Source organism: Alexandromys fortis, unplaced genomic scaffold (assembly GCF_014885135.2).
Source record: "Alexandromys fortis isolate MF-2015 unplaced genomic scaffold, M_Fortis_MF-2015_v1.1 scaffold_70, whole genome shotgun sequence".
NCBI classification, from domain to species: Eukaryota; Metazoa; Chordata; class Mammalia; order Rodentia; family Cricetidae; genus Alexandromys; species Alexandromys fortis.
Window position 1 is genome coordinate 4,457,374 of NW_026067955.1, and position 17,055 is coordinate 4,474,428.

The 17,055-nt window shown below is 53.2% G+C and overlaps 1 protein-coding gene across 12 annotated transcripts in view; it reads left to right on the forward strand.

Annotated features, from left to right (window-relative positions):
• The window catches only part of Tle3 (TLE family member 3, transcriptional corepressor), a 44,236-nt gene extending 27,438 nt beyond the window's left edge, over positions 1-16,798 (forward strand). For 2 of the 12 annotated variants that reach the window (XM_050151962.1, XM_050151967.1), the window contains exons 7-20: positions 850-1,054; positions 2,412-2,428; positions 6,252-6,371; positions 7,206-7,256; positions 7,716-7,865; positions 8,209-8,350; positions 8,811-9,010; positions 9,961-10,037; positions 10,750-10,999; positions 11,311-11,558; positions 12,374-12,521; positions 13,062-13,212; positions 13,954-14,030; positions 14,945-16,798. In XM_050151962.1, the coding sequence (XP_050007919.1) occupies positions 850-1,054; positions 2,412-2,428; positions 6,252-6,371; positions 7,206-7,256; positions 7,716-7,865; positions 8,209-8,350; positions 8,811-9,010; positions 9,961-10,037; positions 10,750-10,999; positions 11,311-11,558; positions 12,374-12,521; positions 13,062-13,212; positions 13,954-14,030; positions 14,945-15,052 (1,944 nt within the window). In that variant the 3' untranslated portion in view covers positions 15,053-16,798. The remainder of the gene's footprint in view (positions 1-849; positions 1,055-2,411; positions 2,429-6,251; positions 6,372-7,205; positions 7,257-7,715; positions 7,866-8,208; positions 8,351-8,810; positions 9,011-9,960; positions 10,038-10,749; positions 11,000-11,310; positions 11,559-12,373; positions 12,522-13,061; positions 13,213-13,953; positions 14,031-14,944) is intronic. The other 10 variants (XM_050151965.1, XM_050151970.1, XM_050151964.1 and 7 more) reach the window with 6 other exon arrangements.
• The last annotated feature ends 257 nt before the right edge of the window (positions 16,799-17,055 follow it).

Sequence of the window (17,055 nt, forward strand, 5' to 3'; positions counted from 1 at the left end):
CTTGGATTTGGGGGAAAATGAGATGGGGATCCTTGGTGCTGGCAGTGAGGTGTCAGGCAGCAGAGTCCTGGCTTAGGTGTGAAGAGGAGCGGGAGAATGCTTGGGGTGTGTGTGTGTGTGTGTGTGTGTGTCTGGGTGTACTGAGGTTCTTAGGACCGTTGGTCTCCTACAGTAGGTGCTGCCTCTCCCCCTTGTGCAGACGAGGAAATTTAAGGCTCAGGGAGTCGAATCTCTGCCTCAGCCATGCAGATAATAAGTACTGGGACATGGCTCCTGATCCGTCTGGTTTCAAAGGCTCTGCTGTTCCCGGTTCTGTGGTTTTTTTCTGTGTTCTCTGATGACCGAGGACATCAGCTTTTATTCCACCAGTCCTGGTACTCCTCTGCTCTGGCCTAGCCTGTCCACAACCCACTCTACAAGCCTTGGGCTTCTTCAGAATCATGGAGGCTTTGCCCAGGTTCCAGCTTTGGGTGGGAGGTGCTGGCTGCTGATGTTAAAGGCATGTATGCATGAGCTATGAGCTTAAAAATGGATTCCTCTCCATTGAAAGGAAGCCCTGGTGACCGTGTGGGTTTTAAATGCATGCATTATTTATCTTGGGCTTGAAAACGGGCATGGGAAACTGTCCTGAGACTGGAGCTGGGGGCTGACGCTGGAAGACATAAATCTTCTACGTTGCAGTCCATTAACAGATTTTGTTCAGCCAGATGAGCATGTGGGCACTGAGGGGGCAAGTGGCGGTGGAGGGGGGGCTCCCTGTCGCTTACTGGTGGAGGAGCGAGAGGGAGGGGCAGAGCATCACCTCTGCCGTGTCCTACCTACCATCACTTATCACCAACTTCATTGCAGCAGCAGCAACTCCAGGCACAGCACCTCTCCCATGCCACACATGGTCCCCCGGTCCAGCTGCCACCCCACCCGTCAGGCCTCCAACCTCCTGGGATCCCCCCAGTGACAGGAAGCAGCTCTGGGCTGCTGGCACTTGGTGCCCTGGGCAGCCAAGCCCACTTGGCAGTGAAGGATGAGAAGAACCACCATGAACTGGATCACAGAGGTGTGGCTCTGGGTGGGCTGGTGTGGGCAGGGTGGGCTGGGGCTGGATGACACCCTGGAGGGAGCAAGTGCTATTATCACCTAGAGTCTGGAGTTAGCCAAGGCTTGGGGCCATCTGTTGAGTCCTTAGGCCCGGTGACCTGCCCTAGAAGCAGTCTGTTTGTCTACACCAGCTGCCATCTTCCCAATAGCACCCTGCCTGTCTTGAGAGCCAGCCCAGCATGTCCTGCAGGACGCTTTCAAGATTGGAGGAGGGCCTTTGCTCTCTTCCTCTATCTCGTCAGGTTCCTAGTAGTGCAGAAGCCTTAGAAGAGGTACGCAGTTAGTCCTCAAGCCCTGCTAGGGGTGTTGCTCAGTTGGTAGGACTCTTGCCTAGCATGCCTGAGCCCGGCGTTCATTCCTTGGCACCATATAAACTAAGGGTGCAAGTACATAGCTGTAAGGCCAGGAGATGGGGATGGAGGCAGAACACAAAAGGTTACGGTAATTCTCAGCTGTGTAGTGAGTTCAAGGTCAGCCCTGGGTCCTGAGACCCTGTCGTAGACTAGTTGGTGCTCCATTTTAAGTGCAGGTCTCAGCAGATCTCCAGCAGAGGTGACTAGAAGGTTGAAAAGTCAAAACACTCACCCGGCCTGTTCTGAAGACGCAGGAAACAGAACTCTTAGGACTCTGAATGACATCAGATCTCAAAAGGACCTATCTGGTCCCAGGCAGCCCCATACTAAAGTTGCCAGCTTATATGTTTGGCTTTTAGGTGTTTATTGGGCCACATGGTCAACATCTTCCCAGCTCTCAGGGACTTTGGGGGAGGAGTCACCATCCTAGCTCTAGTCCATGCTGTATCCTAGGAACCAGGAGCCAACTGTTTTGTCCCTTCTTGGCAGAGGAGGAGAGGACCATGGGAGCTGCTGCTTAGCTGGACTGGTGTAACCAGAGGCCTAAGCATTTGGGGGCTTTTGGCCAAGGAAGGGAGAACGGTGTTAAGAAAACAAACAGTAAAAGTCACTTCTAAACTCCATTGAATTTTTTTTAAAACAATAACCTTCCCAGCTCCTGCTCGTAATTCCAGAAAGCACAATGACAAGCAAGTCTCTCTGACACTGTCAGGGAGAAGATGACGGTGGTCTCCCAGGCCATGCTGGGGCCTGGTGAGAAGAGGACCACTGGAATGAGAATTGAGATGCCCAATTTCCAAGTTGAGAACTGGCACCCAGGGATCTGGCATCAGGCTAACCAGTGAGAAGTGGCTTTAACAAATCACAAGTTAACTGAGTTGAGAGTGACCTTTTACCCTTTTTTTTTTTTCTTTTCCTTGTGGGTCCTGACCCTCTTCCTGTCATGACCTTCTCATCCCAAAGAGAGAGAGTCCAGCGCGGTAAGTGTGGGTTCTCTGGGTCTTGGTGTGGGGGCAGGTACGGGAGGAGGGTGGGCATGCCCGGGGGCTTGCTTGTTCCTAGAACTACAGGCAAGTGGCCTGTGCTGCTCACAGCTAACCCCAGAGTTTCCCATCCTGCTCTGTGGGTGGAAGCTGGGGATTTATCATTTGTTTATGTGTACCCAAAGCTGGACGACCTAGCTTCAGGGTTGACGTGCGGGCGACAGTGTCTCCGTGACAGATCCAATGCTAGGGGTAGGAGTTGCTGTCCTCCTCTGTTGAAAGTGACCTTATGTTAGGGAAACCTATTATTTCTCCAGGGGGTAGGCGCCTGCCTGAGTGAGCTCTAACTCCCCCTCACAGAAGTGGTCTGCTGAAACCCTCAGCCTTGCGTCTTCCCAGGGGCTTTTTAAAACCTGGTATGTCCCCACGTCTCCTGGGCCCGTGGTTCATCAACCCTATAGGTTGGGTGCTTGCTCCCAGCATTATCCTGAATCCTCCTTCCTTCAAATGCCTGAGGTTTCTCTCTGCTCTGCGTTTTTACTCAGTTCAAGAAAGTGCTAGCAAGCAGGCATTAAGGCCAGGCCGCCTGCGTGTCTGCCAGCTCAGAGATTTGCTGTAAATCTTTCTGATCACACTGAGGCTCCGAGGTTCTGTTTCAAGTGAATAAGCCCTCTGAATAAGCGCAGTGGAGTCTGGATAAAAAAAAATCCTCCAGCGATTAGCAAAGCTATTTTATTCCTCACCGCCACGCTCATATCCGGGACCATCTAATCTTCGAGGATGGCTTTGGCTATTACCTCATGTTAAGTAGGACTTGGAATGTCAGACCGTTAACTAGCCATCCAGGCAGCAGCCTCCTCAGGAAGCTCCCTCGACCTGACCTGCCTTCCTTCCCCATCCTCCCCGCCCCCCAGACTGCTTTCAAACCTTCCATAGTATGAGCCTCTTGCCCTTTCCTCTTGCCTTGCCTGTGCTTAGAAACCCAGGTCCCCCCTTGGGCTCAGGAATGACTAGGCACAGAAGAAAGGAAAGATTAAAACTGAAAATCCATTTTGATTGCTTTGGTGTTGATCCTTAAACGGCAGCTTTTTTTTTTTTTTTTTTTTTTTTTGGAGAGGCAGTTTGCTTACATAGAAGGCTGGTACAGGTGTGTGTCCGTCCATGTTGTGTCTGCTCCCCCTACTCCCAGTCCAGTCTCAGCCTTATGAGATGTTGTAGTGTCTTGTCTTGAACCTTAGTTTCCTTATGCATACCATGGGAGTTACCCTCCCTACTCAGCAGCCTCTCAATCTCAGCTTTGATAGGAAGAGCTCTTCTAACAGGAGTCCTTACTTGGTCAGAGCTGGCCTTCTCCGGGATGTGGGCAGTTGAAGCCCAACACCCCTCTCTTCATACCTATTCACTTTTGGCCCGTGCCCCTTTGAAAGCTCTCTGCTACAAACCCATAGAGACTCCCAGGCGTTTAGCCCTTTTGCCCTATAATGCTCCCTGGCATCTGATCTGGGCGGACTCAGCACAGGGACTGGAGAATGAACTGAACTGAATTCCATGCCGTCCTATGGCTGGGTAGCTCAGAGTGGGCTCTGGTGTGGGGGCGGGCTGTGGGGGCTGTGTCCTCGCGGCTGTGGTGTTGGATGGTGGAGATTGAAATAATCGGCCTTAGGAAAACAGGTTGTCAACAGTCGAGGCCTCCGGCAGGAAGGACAAAGCTGTGTCAGAGAGGGGAGGGGGCTGGGTGGACAGGCTGGAAGCTGTCCCAGAGGGGTTAGTCTGGAGTCCAATTAGAGGTAGCTTCATTCATATTTCCTTGCCTAGCTGAAGCAATAAAAAATACTTAGTTTTTTGGCTGCCTGCCAACCAGAGGCGGGCTGGATCGATGCCGCTAAATGCCTGACATGACTCTCCGGTAGCGGCGAGGGTTTTCAGCCTGACTGCATGAGAAGAAAGAGTTCCCTGTTCTCGCACTAGGTCGCAAGGAGAAACACAAGCAGCCACCCTGTCCCCTCCCTCCTCTCCATCACCCGCCTGCGCAGGGGCAGCCAGCCTGAGGGGCTGGAAGCATTTCTGCTTAGCACGGGGTGGCCGCCACCATCGGAGGAAATGAAATGAAATGACGGTGATTTTTTTTTCTGCCTGTGCTTGCAGCAACTAATTGAATTGCGGCTGTGCTCGCATCGCCGCCGCTCGCCCGGCTGCGGGGAAGGTTGAGCTGCAGTTCCATTATAACCTCCATTTTTTTTCTTCAAGGCTTGATAACTCTGCCATTTTAATTTGCTTCAGGCAGAAACTTGGCAGGGAAGGGCTGCCCAGAAAACCGGCTTAGGAAAGGAAATTAAGTTCTGCGGCTGGCTCCCTCCCTCCCGCCCTATTCCCCCCAAACCCATCCACCTGCTGGCCATCCTGTTCCCTCCTAGTGCACCCTGTCCCTGGGCCAGAACTGGCCTCTAGTAAGATGGGGGAGAGAGAAGTGAGGGGTCACCCGTCTCGCCTTCGGTGCCCTTCTTTGTGAGCGGTTCTTGCTCCGTGTTCCCACATGACTCCACGCATCTTCAGCCTGCCTCGGGCTGAGGACTTGTGGCCACTCTCTTCCCTGACCTCCCAGGGAGGGCAGAAATGCCTTATTTATTCCTTCACTCCTGACCTCAGTGTCGCTCTCAGCGTGGGTAGGTTTATCAGTCACTTTTCTTATCACTGTGATAAATAACTGGATCATGGTTGGAGAAGGTGTAGTCCGTTAGGGCTCCAGGAGCAGCTTATGACTGAGGCAGCAGGAATGTGAGGCAACTGGTTACGTCATGCAGTGAGGATGAAGCTTGCCCATATTCCTCTATGGCCTTGTGTCTGCCAACCAGACTCTATATCCAGAAGGTTCCAAGACCTCTCCAGTGCCATCAACTGGGACCAAGTGTTCTAACACATTAGCCTGTTTCACATTCAAACCATGGTGGGAGCCGGGGAGGGTAGAGGTATACACTGAGATCTTAGAACGTGTCCTGGAGGGGCATCAGGGCTTCACGGTTTGTACACATCCCTTGCCAGAGGCTCCCCCCCCCCCATGTGCACAGCCTGGGGATACCCTGTTTCCAGCCCTCTGTGCTGCACATGGGCCTCAGGTTCTCTTTCTCAGACCTGTAGTCCCTAGGGATTATCCTCTCTCTGTGTAGCAGAGGAAGGACTGAGAACTCTAAATTGCTCTGCCAAGCATGAAACCCCTGGATGTTCCGAGGGTGCCTTCTGCTGAGACCATAGCTTGATGGCCCCTGCAGGACACTTGTCCCCTCCCTGAGTGTCTGGGTGGGGTCCTATCTTCAAGAGAATGTGATCCCGCAGGCTTTGTGTCTTCATGAGTCTGGTTTCTCTTGAGTTTGCTGGAGGCGTGGCGGTGGAGGGGCAGGGGCTTGGAGTTGCTCTTTTATACTTAGGACTCTGTCGGCAGCCCAGCGCCTTTTCCTCTATCCCTGCCGAACTTACAATGGAAGGTCCATGTGTGCCCCTGTTTTTGGTTGGGTCTTACAAGATTCCTCTTTTCTTTGAGTAAACTGAGTGACAGGACTTGGCCTCAGAGTGGAAACAGCCCGCTCACTGCAGGGTCCACTATTGGATAAGCAGCATCTTGTTTCCAAAAATGGAGGCTAGTTTGGGGAAGCTCCCCAGGACCCACGGCACCCTGGGAGTGTCCTGGGTGAACTGGATCTACAGGCACAGGGTGTCTGCCCACTTCCTCCTCCTGGCCCGTTGTCATCTGCTCTTGTTGACTTGGAGACTGTGTGCAGTATCACATTCAGCATGGAGTTTTGACCCCAAGATCCTCCTCTTCTAGAACAATTCGGTGTCGCCGTCAGAAAGCCTGCGGGCCAGTGAGAAGCACCGGGGATCTGCCGACTACAGCATGGAAGCCAAGAAGCGGAAAGCGGAGGAGAAAGATAGCCTGAGCCGATACGTATGTAGGGGTTAGCGAGCGGCATCATGGGAGAGGGCTGTGTGCTGGGCTGTGGCCCCAACCCTGGCAGCTGGGTACTGAGTCAGAGACTGGTAGTGGGACAGGGCCCAGAGGAAGTGGTCAGGTGAAACTTTGGGGAGAGAAATATTGACAAGGGAATTGTCTCAGCCTTTGTGGGGTCTGGGGAGAGCTGAAGGCTCTTTCTAGACAGTTCTCTGCCGTACCCACGCTCAAAGAGAGTTCCTTTACCTGAGTGTGAGCCCCACAGCCCCCACAGACCGCTTCAGGCATTGAGCCACTAAGACATAGCTTTTAACAACTTGATAGCTTGACCCAAACCTTTGAGATCCCAGTGGGAGCATACACGTCCCATTGCCAAACTGAACAAGAGTGAGATCTGAGACTAGAAGGGCTTGTACTAGAGAGCTCGTTGGCCCTCCTGTATGTCCTGTGTGAACATGCTCCACAAAGCTCAGCTGCGCTGTGAAATGAAGCTAGTCACCCGCCCCAGAGTAATGGGAATGCAACCGTGAGACTTGGCCTTAGGAATGGCTGCAGCCAGAACAGCTGGGGAGGGGGCTCTGACTTTAGAAAGCTTGGGACTGAGATAATGAGGCTGCTTACCCCAGAGCCCCAGAGCTGAGCTAGAAAGAACCCAGGAGAAAGGCCAGTTCCTGCTTGGGGTGCTGGTCATAGAATGCAGAGGGCACAGAGGCAGAGACAGCATGAGCTTTGGGGTTTGTCTGGGGAAGATGTTGGGGTGTAAGGTGGCTTGAGCAGATCAGGAGTCGATGTGAGCTCTTATTGGCCGGCTGGCTTCTCTTTTGCTTGTAGGACAGTGACGGTGACAAGAGTGACGACCTGGTGGTGGACGTCTCCAACGAGGTAAGGGTAGCCCCAGTTGTAGGGGTCCCTTGGATGGGATGGTTTATGACAATGGAGCCTCTGTTCATGGCGTATCAGGGAAGCAGGAAGACAAGGTGGGCCTTTGGTGCGTGGTGACTGTGTGTGCGGGTGCTGACAGGTGCCCTGGTTCCTTGTTTTAAATTAGAACCTTCACCACAGTCCCTGCCAAGTAGGGACTTCTGTTCAAGCCATGCTTGGCTTCATGAGGGATCAGGACTGGGCATTTCTAGGTGCCAGTTAGTGTTCTGGACTTGTATGAGGCCTGGGGCAGGTCACTCCTCCCTCTCGCCAGGTTCCTGTTCACCCCACCTGTGAGGTGAAGGGCACACACTCGAGGTTAAGAGCCAACTGCCTTCCACCCAAGTCCTCTGCCTTCCTGTGTCCAGGGCAGGGACACCTGCCTGCAGCTTCAGAACTCTGTAACACTTGCGTTCCCAGGACCCAGCAACGCCTCGGGTGAGCCCAGCACACTCCCCTCCTGAAAATGGGCTGGACAAAGCCCGCCTGAAGAAAGATGCCCCTACCAGCCCGGCCTCGGTGGCTTCTTCCAGTAGCACGCCTTCCTCCAAGACCAAAGACCTTGGTCATGTATGTGGGGTCTGCCTTGGCACCGGACAGATGTGGGGAGGGAAGGAGAGAAATGGGAGGTGTGCAGAGGCTGGAACTCAAGTTGGGGTGTGGAAAGAGCATGGCTGTTGGGATTGGCTGCATTCAAGTCATTAACCCACACCAGCCGAGCCTCTCGCTGATGAATGTATCAGAGCCTTGGTTCCTTGTTTTAAATTAGAACCTTCACCACAGTCCCTACCAAGTAGGGACTTCTGTTCAACTCATGCTTGGCTTCATGAGGGATCAGGACTGGGCATTTTGCCCAGCTCTTGGGAGAAAGGAATCCTCATGGCGTCTCTTGGTCTCTGTCTCCCCTTCTCAGAATGACAAATCTTCTACACCTGGGCTCAAATCCAACACACCAACACCAAGGAATGATGCCCCAACTCCAGGCACCAGCACGACCCCAGGGCTCCGGTCAATGCCGGGCAAACCTCCAGGCATGGACCCGATAGGTATAATGGGTAGGCACCATGGGCCCTGGTCGATCTGGTGGGGCAAGGGTGGTTGGTCCTTAGCCAGGCTGGGGTCAAGCAAATGGTGAAGAGCAGAGGAATGTGTTCAAGCTGGGGCTTCACAGTTCTGCCTGGTGATCCTCAACATCAGGCTTAAGGAAATAGAAGCCTGAACCTTTGACATTGGGATATCAGGGTTTATGAGGCTTTTTGACATTGGTACATCAGAGTCCACTTAACGGTTAACGGTTTTGTGAGGCCCTCTTCTCTAGGCCTCATGTGCTACCCTTTGAAAAGAAATGAACCCATCATTGGGCTCTGAAGTCAAGAGTCCATTTGGGTGGGTTCATCGTGGGCTGCTGCAGAATACAGGAGGGCTCTGGCCGCAGCTCTGTCTAGCAGAAGGGGGCGCCCACCCTCTCTTCATGCCCATTCGCCACTGATGCCCTCCTCATTCACCTCCTCACAGCCTCCGCCCTGCGCACACCCATCTCGCTCACCAGCTCCTATGCAGCACCCTTTGCCATGATGAGCCACCACGAGATGAATGGCTCCCTCACCAGCCCAAGCGCTTATGCCGGCCTACACAACATCCCACCCCAGATGAGTGCCGCCGCCGCCGCTGCAGCCGCCGCCTATGGCCGATCGCCAATGGTGAGCTTTGGAGCTGTACGTAGACCTTTTGGCTCCTTTTTGGGGGTGGGAGCATTGAGCAGGGAGTGGGAAGCTGGCAGGGTTGGTGTGGTACATGTCCATGCATGCTGAAAGGGACCCTTGTGTTTTCTTAGGGTTTCTATTGCAGCAGTGACATAAAGCAACTTGGGGAGGAAAAGATTTATTTCACCATGGGCTGGACCCACCCCCATCTATTGCTAAATAAGAAAAGGCCTTACAGCCAGATCTAATGGAGGCATTTTATCAATTGAGGATCCCTCCTTTTCGATGACTGTAACTTGTGTCAGGTTGACATAAAACTAGCCAGCACAGTGTGTGCACCTGACATCTGCTCAGGGGAGAGCACCCGATGAGAAGGCGTTTATGTACTGGGTGGCAGACCTGGGCTTTGCCCTGTCTGCCTGCTGCTCTCAGATGACTAAAGATAGCTCTTGGACTGCCCTTTCTAGTCTGAGGCCAGGGCTTATACCCTGAAAGGGGATAAGAATCCCAATAAGAGCTTAGTGACATCTGGCCAGGTAACAGGGTTTTGGTGAGGTGGGGCTGGCGGTGACAATAACTGGGGATAAACAGGATTAAGGCTGGCAGAAAGGACTTGCTTTTTCAGGACAGTTTTTCTCTGTGCTTCCTGTACCTGGGGTGGCTTTAGTTCACAGGCTTACAGCACACTCAGGAAGGAGAGAAATGGGACCGGGCCCACTCTGTCTGGCAGAGCAGAGGGATGCTGGTCAAGAGATGGGGTTTATTGCTGTCCTGTGTGTTTACTATCCTGGCAGGACACTTCTCCTTCCTAGCATTTGCCTTCTCTGACAAGGGCTCTGTTCAGCAATGCTGTCACCTGATTGTGGAGAAGCCACAGGGTGTAGCACGCGCAGATGATTGTGACCATGGGGAACATGGGGAATGTGTGGTGGCGAAATGACTCAGCCGCTTTTTCTTTACAGGTTGGTTTTGACCCTCACCCCCCTATGCGGGCCACGGGCTTGCCCTCAAGTCTTGCCTCCATTCCTGGAGGGAAACCGTAAGTACTTGGTTATTCTGTTTGCATGCTTCATGGGGTAGACAATGATAATACCCCCTCCATCCTCTGAGCACAGGGTCCTGCTGGATGCAACACCCTAGGCAAGGTCATGACCCAAGGAAATCAGTCACAGAAACCCCCCGCCAGGGCAGCTGAGGGATGCTTAGGCCTGGGTATTTGGCTCTGGGAGGACCAGAGTGCCTGTAAGCAGAATTCATGGATCTGTATGGGCCCTGGGGATTTCTTCAAGTTCTTCCTGCTGCAAAGACCCCAGCTCCTTCCCTGCCTCCAATTCCCCTGCTCTTGGAACCGTGGGTTATTGGGAAATTGAAGGTTGAGCCATGCATACCACGTAGAAACTGGCACTGTACTTTAATAGCTCTCATGCCACCATGGCCGTTGAGAAGGTACCCACAGTAACATGGGCAGAAGAAACTGGATCCCTAGTGTCACTGACACACACATATATGTGAAAGGGTAGTCCATAGAATCCATGGAACTCCTAAACTGATTTGGAGCAAGGCTGTATAACTGGAATAAAATTCAAAGTTGGAATATTATGTAGGTCCTAACCTGATGAAGCCATCCTAGTACCAAGGGGCTCCTGGATTTAAGGGAGAGGGGCTTGGAATCAGGGCAGAAAATCATGGTGTGTCTATACATTGACTTGGAAGGGGGTGGACGGTAGGAGTGACCCACCTTCTTTTTGCAGGGCGTACTCCTTCCATGTGAGCGCTGATGGACAGATGCAGCCTGTTCCCTTCCCCCATGATGCACTAGCAGGCCCCGGAATTCCCAGGCATGCCCGGCAGATCAACACGCTCAGTCACGGGGAGGTGGTGTGTGCTGTGACCATCAGCAACCCCACCCGGCACGTCTACACAGGTGGCAAGGGCTGCGTGAAGATTTGGGACATCAGCCAGCCAGGCAGCAAGAGTCCCATCTCCCAGCTGGACTGCTTGGTGAGAGTCCGGGGGCCATGGGCATCTTCTGTAGCACGGAGGGGAACAGGGTGAGATCTAGCCGTGGGGGAGGACACTAGGCCTGTGGCCAGGCTCAGCTCTGGGTTGGCTGAACAGCTTTGGGTAAGCTGACTAACCTCTCTGAGCCCTAGTTGGGACATCTGCAAGTGGAGATAACAATGAGACTCCTAAACTCAAAATTTTAGAGAAACACGTGAGAAATTGAGTGGAGCTGCTAAGTTACCGACTGTGGCCCTTTTGGTCCACGGGAAAACAGTGGGTAACACTTAACCCTGTTCTTCTCCTTCCAGAACAGGGATAACTACATCCGCTCGTGCAAGCTTCTCCCTGATGGGCGCACGCTCATTGTAGGTGGTGAGGCCAGCACGCTCACCATCTGGGACCTGGCCTCGCCCACTCCCCGCATCAAGGCTGAGCTGACTTCCTCAGCTCCAGCCTGTTATGCCCTGGCCATCAGTCCTGATGCCAAAGTGTGTTTCTCCTGCTGCAGCGATGGGAACATTGCAGTGTGGGACCTGCACAACCAGACCCTGGTCAGGTGAGGAGGCTGGCAAGGGAGCAGCTAGGGGGATATATACCCACCCAGCTCATGATCTCAGCTCTGTGGAGGTGTAAGGAGCAGTTAGGTACAAAGGCCAAGGGCAGCTTTGGGGGAAGGCGGGGTGGGGGGGGGCAGAGGTTAAGTAGAGGGTGGGAGAAAGAACAGCATTGCTTAGCGGTGAGGCCCGGGTGGGGCAGAACTGCTGATCTTCCTGTCCTGCCTGCAAGACATCATGTGCTGCCCGCTTGGGTTCTGTGTGACCTGGGGGTGGTGCAGTGTCCTCCTGAGTCATACTGCCCTGTGCAGTTGTGGACAGCAGTGCCTGCCCACAGTCATCTCCCAGTGTTACCCATGAGACCCTTGGCACGTTTTTGACTGTAGCCTTTAGACTGTGTAGCCTGAGGCTAGTTAGAGACTTATACAGCCTAGATTGAGGGGTGTGCCCCAACAACAGCAGGGCCTGCTACCCTGAACATTAGACAGAGGAAGAGTCATATAGGATCTTTCTGCCTTCCTCTCCATTGCCTCCTCTAGAGCAAAGTGGGCCCACCAAGGGGCCTGCCTGGATACATATAGAATCAGGGGGTTACTCCTTTTCTCAGGGAACCTGTCCTCGGTAGCACCCCTGAATGGAGTAGGAGGGGCCTGGTACTCTAGCCCTGCTTCCTGCTGTCCAAGGGTTCAAGGCATGCGAGCGAGCACTTTGCACCTCCAGTTCCTCTCTAGCTTGGCTGCAGGGCTGCCCTAGTCCTTGGGATGATTCGTAGTGAGGGCCTTCCAGGGACTCACCCTTCCTTGCTTGGCCTTCCTAGGCAGTTCCAGGGCCACACAGACGGGGCCAGCTGTATAGACATCTCTCATGATGGCACTAAGCTATGGACTGGAGGCCTGGACAACACTGTGCGCTCCTGGGACCTGCGTGAGGGGCGGCAGCTGCAGCAACACGATTTCACCTCCCAGGTGTGTAGCCCAGGCACTGTGCTCCCTCCTCTCTCAGGCCCTAGTACCTGTGGGGGGACAGAGGGACCACACAGGGTCGTGATTGCCAAGGGGCCAGCATGAGCCAGCTGGGAAGGTTTCCTGGAAGAAGCAGTAATAGTGTAGCGTGGGCATGGCCTTGGAGATGGACCCCCTTGACTCATCCTAGTTCCGCAGCATGCTCCCTGTGTTCCTTGGTTTGCTTCGTTCCCTCCCACCTCTGGTGTGAGCATTTGACTCAAAGCTTAAAACCTTGACCATGATCCTTGGTATTTCTTGCCGTTAGACTTGCTTCATTATTTTAGCGCTCAGTACCTTAATGTAGAGTGTGGTGGTTGCCAATTTCCTAAGGAGTGAGGGCAGCTTGCAGAGTCAGCCAAGTGCACCCCCTCCTGCTCTGCCCTCCCAGGAACTGGTTATTGGGCTTGGTTTGGGGGTGGAGTGAGGAGGGTCCAACCTTGTCAAAGGAGCTATTCTCCAGTCCTGCGGGCAGAGGGGACACTAAATTGTTTGTCCCATCAGATCTTCTCCCTGGGCTACTGCCCCACGGGGGAGTGGCTGGCCGTGGGCATGGAGAGCAGCAATGTGGAGGTTCTGCACCACACCAAGCCGGACAAGTACCAGCTGCACCTGCATGAGAGCTGCGTGCTGTCCCTCAAATTTGCCTACTGTGGTAAGCCCTGAGGCCCCAGCCTGGCATGGGAGCCAGTGTGGGCAGCCTGGTCTGCTAAAGGGTGGGGAAAGAGTGGGATCCACAGTCTCTGAGTGAACTGAGCCTACTGGAGGGGAGAAGTGTCTTATCCCCCATCCTTGTCCCTTGGACACAGATGGCACCCTGGGGCCCTGAACTCACAGGACAGGAGGCCAGAGCCCTTTTGTGTTGACCTGTGTTGAGGTTATGGCCACAGCTTCTATGCAGCTGTAAACACATGGTGCCAACTCTTAGCCCTAGAGAAACTGGCTGGGAAGAGCATGTGGCTTTGGGGGATGATAGGAGCCACAGCCAGGAGCCCACTTGCTGGGGAGTCTTCTCTGGCGGCTGGTTCTCGATACTGTTGGGCTTTTGCTGTTCTGGTGCTTGCTGTCACCTTCCAGCCATAGACAGGGAAGGACAACTGGCCTGAGTGGCTTCAGTGGGGGATCTTTTGGGGAGAAGCACTCAACTCGGTTAATTAAATCTTACTTTCTTGGTTCGGCCCCTCCCGACTCTCCCCCTTGATGCAGAGTAGGGCATCCTTTAGGTATCTATGAGCCTCGCTTGTAACTGCTTTTCAGGAGTGGAGAACAGCAAGCTCTAAGACCTGGTTCAGCATGTCTGAGGGTGTTTCCGTCATGCGCAGGCACACCTGGGGTGGGTTCTGCTGTGCCCCAGCATCAAGCCACAGTCTGAGGGTTCCTTTACCTCTGCTTTCAGGCAAGTGGTTTGTGAGCACTGGGAAAGACAACCTTCTCAATGCCTGGAGGACGCCCTATGGAGCCAGCATCTTCCAGGTACGCCCCTTCTTATCTTCTTCTCCAGACTCATCTGAGTCAGTAGGTGGCCACAGAGATGGGGGAGGGCAAGCAGGAGGCAGGACAGGATGACTCTGGAGCTAGGAGCAGACCTGGCTCATCCCTGCCTAGCCCACAGGGTAAGAGCATCTATGAAGGGACTCAGTCAGTCACGTGGCACCCGGAGAGTAAAATAAAGTGAGCGTGGTTGACTCCACGAAGTAGCCATTTCATCCAGTGAAACCCATTCAGGTTAGGATGGCCACCCCGAGCCATCAGTGTGAAGTGGCATTAGCACGAACATGCATTTTTTACAGGTTTTTAAAGATCCAGAGCCCCCTCCCACATCTCACACACACGTCTCTCCACAGTATAACTCATAAGCACTCGCTCTCAATTTTTCTTCGATCACTCTCGTTCTTAAACGCACACGATCACAGCAAACCACTCACAGCTCCCTGCTTAAATGCCTGGTCCCATGTGCCATGCACGTCCCTTGGGAGGTTTCTAGTTATGTTGAGGGAGGTTTCCAGTTATGTTCGTATCAGTCTTTCTGGCCAGTCCAGCCAAGAGTCCGTCTCTTGATGCTGCTGTGGCCCGGAAATGGTCCTCCTTATCAGTAAACTTAGAGATGCTCATGCTAAGTGTCCCGTTTTCATCCTTCATCCTTCTGCCAATCTTCATACTGAAGCCAGCTCAGGAGCTGTTCTAGGTGGAGAGCAGGTGGGAGGGGACTCACTGAGCCCTAGGGGAGGTAGGCCTCTCTCCAGCAGTGCTGCTCCAGCCTGAGCTGCGGAGTGGGAGGTGATTTTGCTCCGAGCCCTAGAGTGCCAGGGTGTACCCGGAGTGAATTCCTGTCTGTTTGCTCCCCACACTAAATGTCTTCCTCTTTCTCCATGTCTTTCCTCCTCCAGTCTAAGGAATCCTCATCTGTCTTGAGCTGTGACATTTCAGCGGATGACAAATACATTGTAACAGGCTCTGGTGACAAGAAGGCCACAGTTTACGAGGTCATCTACTGAACAAGGACTCTTAACAGGCCTGTCAAACTCTGGGAGTCACCCACGCAGCCCTGACGGGGAGACGCTGGCCAGGCCCCCGAGGATGGCAGTGGAGTGGGGGAGCAGCAGTGTGGGGCTGCACTCCAGAAGCCGGAGAGGACGCACGCCCCTTTGTGGATTGATGTGTCTGACAGACTCGACGGGCTTTCTCTTCTCCCCCTTACCAGTGCTGGCAGATACTTCACACGGATTCATCTGGAGGCTTCTGCTTCCATCCCCCGCCCCCACAGACACCCTCATGAGTCCGTCTCTTCGTCCCCTTTCTGACCTGTCCCCTCCCTGCTCTGGGGTAGGGGACACTGGAGTAGACCACATTGTTGTTCTGGGGAGGGGTGCCTCGTTTTCTGGTTGTGCAGTGCACGAGGTTTATGAACAGTGTAAATAAGAGACTGTGGTTGCTGACCGGCCAGCGAGGGAGGAGGCCCCTTCCCACCGATGCTCGCCGTGTATTTTGCCTGCTGTATTTGTAATCCACTCATGGTGGTGGCTTTTCTTTCTTTCTTTCTTCTTTTTTACTTTATTTTATTTTTTAACAACTTTGTTCCTGTGGGGAAGGTAGGCAGAAAGAGAAAGTGGAGTAGGGGGAATTCCTGGTGATGGCCAGATCAGCCTGGCCTACTGGGAATACCTCCACACGGGTTTTACCACCAGTCAGGGCACGTAAGGATGGAGTGATAGGCAGATGGACAAGCAAACTCAGTACTGGGATGGGCCAGCCTGGGCTATCATCCACAGGAACAGCAAGGATTTCCTGTGTATTCCTTCTCCCTATCTCTCTTTCTGTCCCCCCCGGGCCCCGTCTTTCTCTTCGGGGCACACTCAATCATTGTGAAGAGGAATGGAAGTTCAAGGGACTCCCTCTCAGACTCCTCCAGAGCAGCCTAGAAAGGATTCCATATGGGGGGGTTGGGGGACACAGCGACTCAGCTCAGGGAGCTACCAGAGAAAAACAGCAACTGGTGTGGGTGCTTTTTTTTTTTTTTTAATTTGAATAAAAAGAATTAGAAGTGATATCCTTTCATAAGATGCCTTCTCCCCTTTCCTGCTTTTTGCCCTTTCTACTCCCTGAAGGGGTGAAACGGGAACCCCCAGGTGTGTGAGTCTGAGAAGATGGGTTCTCTTCCCACTCCCGGGGGGGGCTGAGGGCCACAGCCTGGCGCACTGTGCTAACCTGCAGCTGTCATAGGCTTGGGCAGATGGACTGTCATCCGCAGGGATTGCCCCTTGGGTACCGATGTTTGTGGTATTAGGTTTGTTTTGTTTGTTTTGGTCTTTTGTTTTATTAAAGAAAAGCTAAAGACCGTTTGAGCTCTGCTGGTGGGCTCTCCATGGATGTAGCATATGGAAGAGTTTTTATATTGCATTTTTATGGATTATTTTATAATGTGGGACTCGGTGTAGGAAGGAAGCGCGCCTGTGAAACCTGCCCACCTCCAGTGTTCCAGCTGAGTGGTTGTCCCCCAACAGGATGGGTGTTGGGACATGGAAAGGCCATGGCACCCTGCACCTTCCTGAGAGAGGTGTGTCGTGCCTGTCTGGAGTCTGCCCATCTGTCTCTGGGTTTCAGATGGTCACTGGCCACCACTTGGTAAGGTTCTAGCCAGGACGGGGAGGGTGGAAGAGAGTTATTCCTGAAGAAAAAAAGAAAATTGAAAAGTCATTGTAATGAGCTGTTTTTATATTTTTAAAAGTTACTATTTAAAAAGGTTGGTTTGATTGTTGTGTCTTAATTGCCTTTTCCCTCCAGTGTGTCAGTCACGCCTGGGAAAGCGGGGACTGTGGTTGTTCCATTTGCATTCTGGAACCTGGGCAGCATCTCATCACACAGTCCCTATACCCGTGTCACCTCAAAGCCATGCATCCCTCCTTCCACCTCCCAAAAAGACTGAACAGGGCTATTGTGCTTTCCATGATCTGGAGCCTACATCGCTGTCTTGGTGTAAGCACCAAGCGGAAGTAGGCTG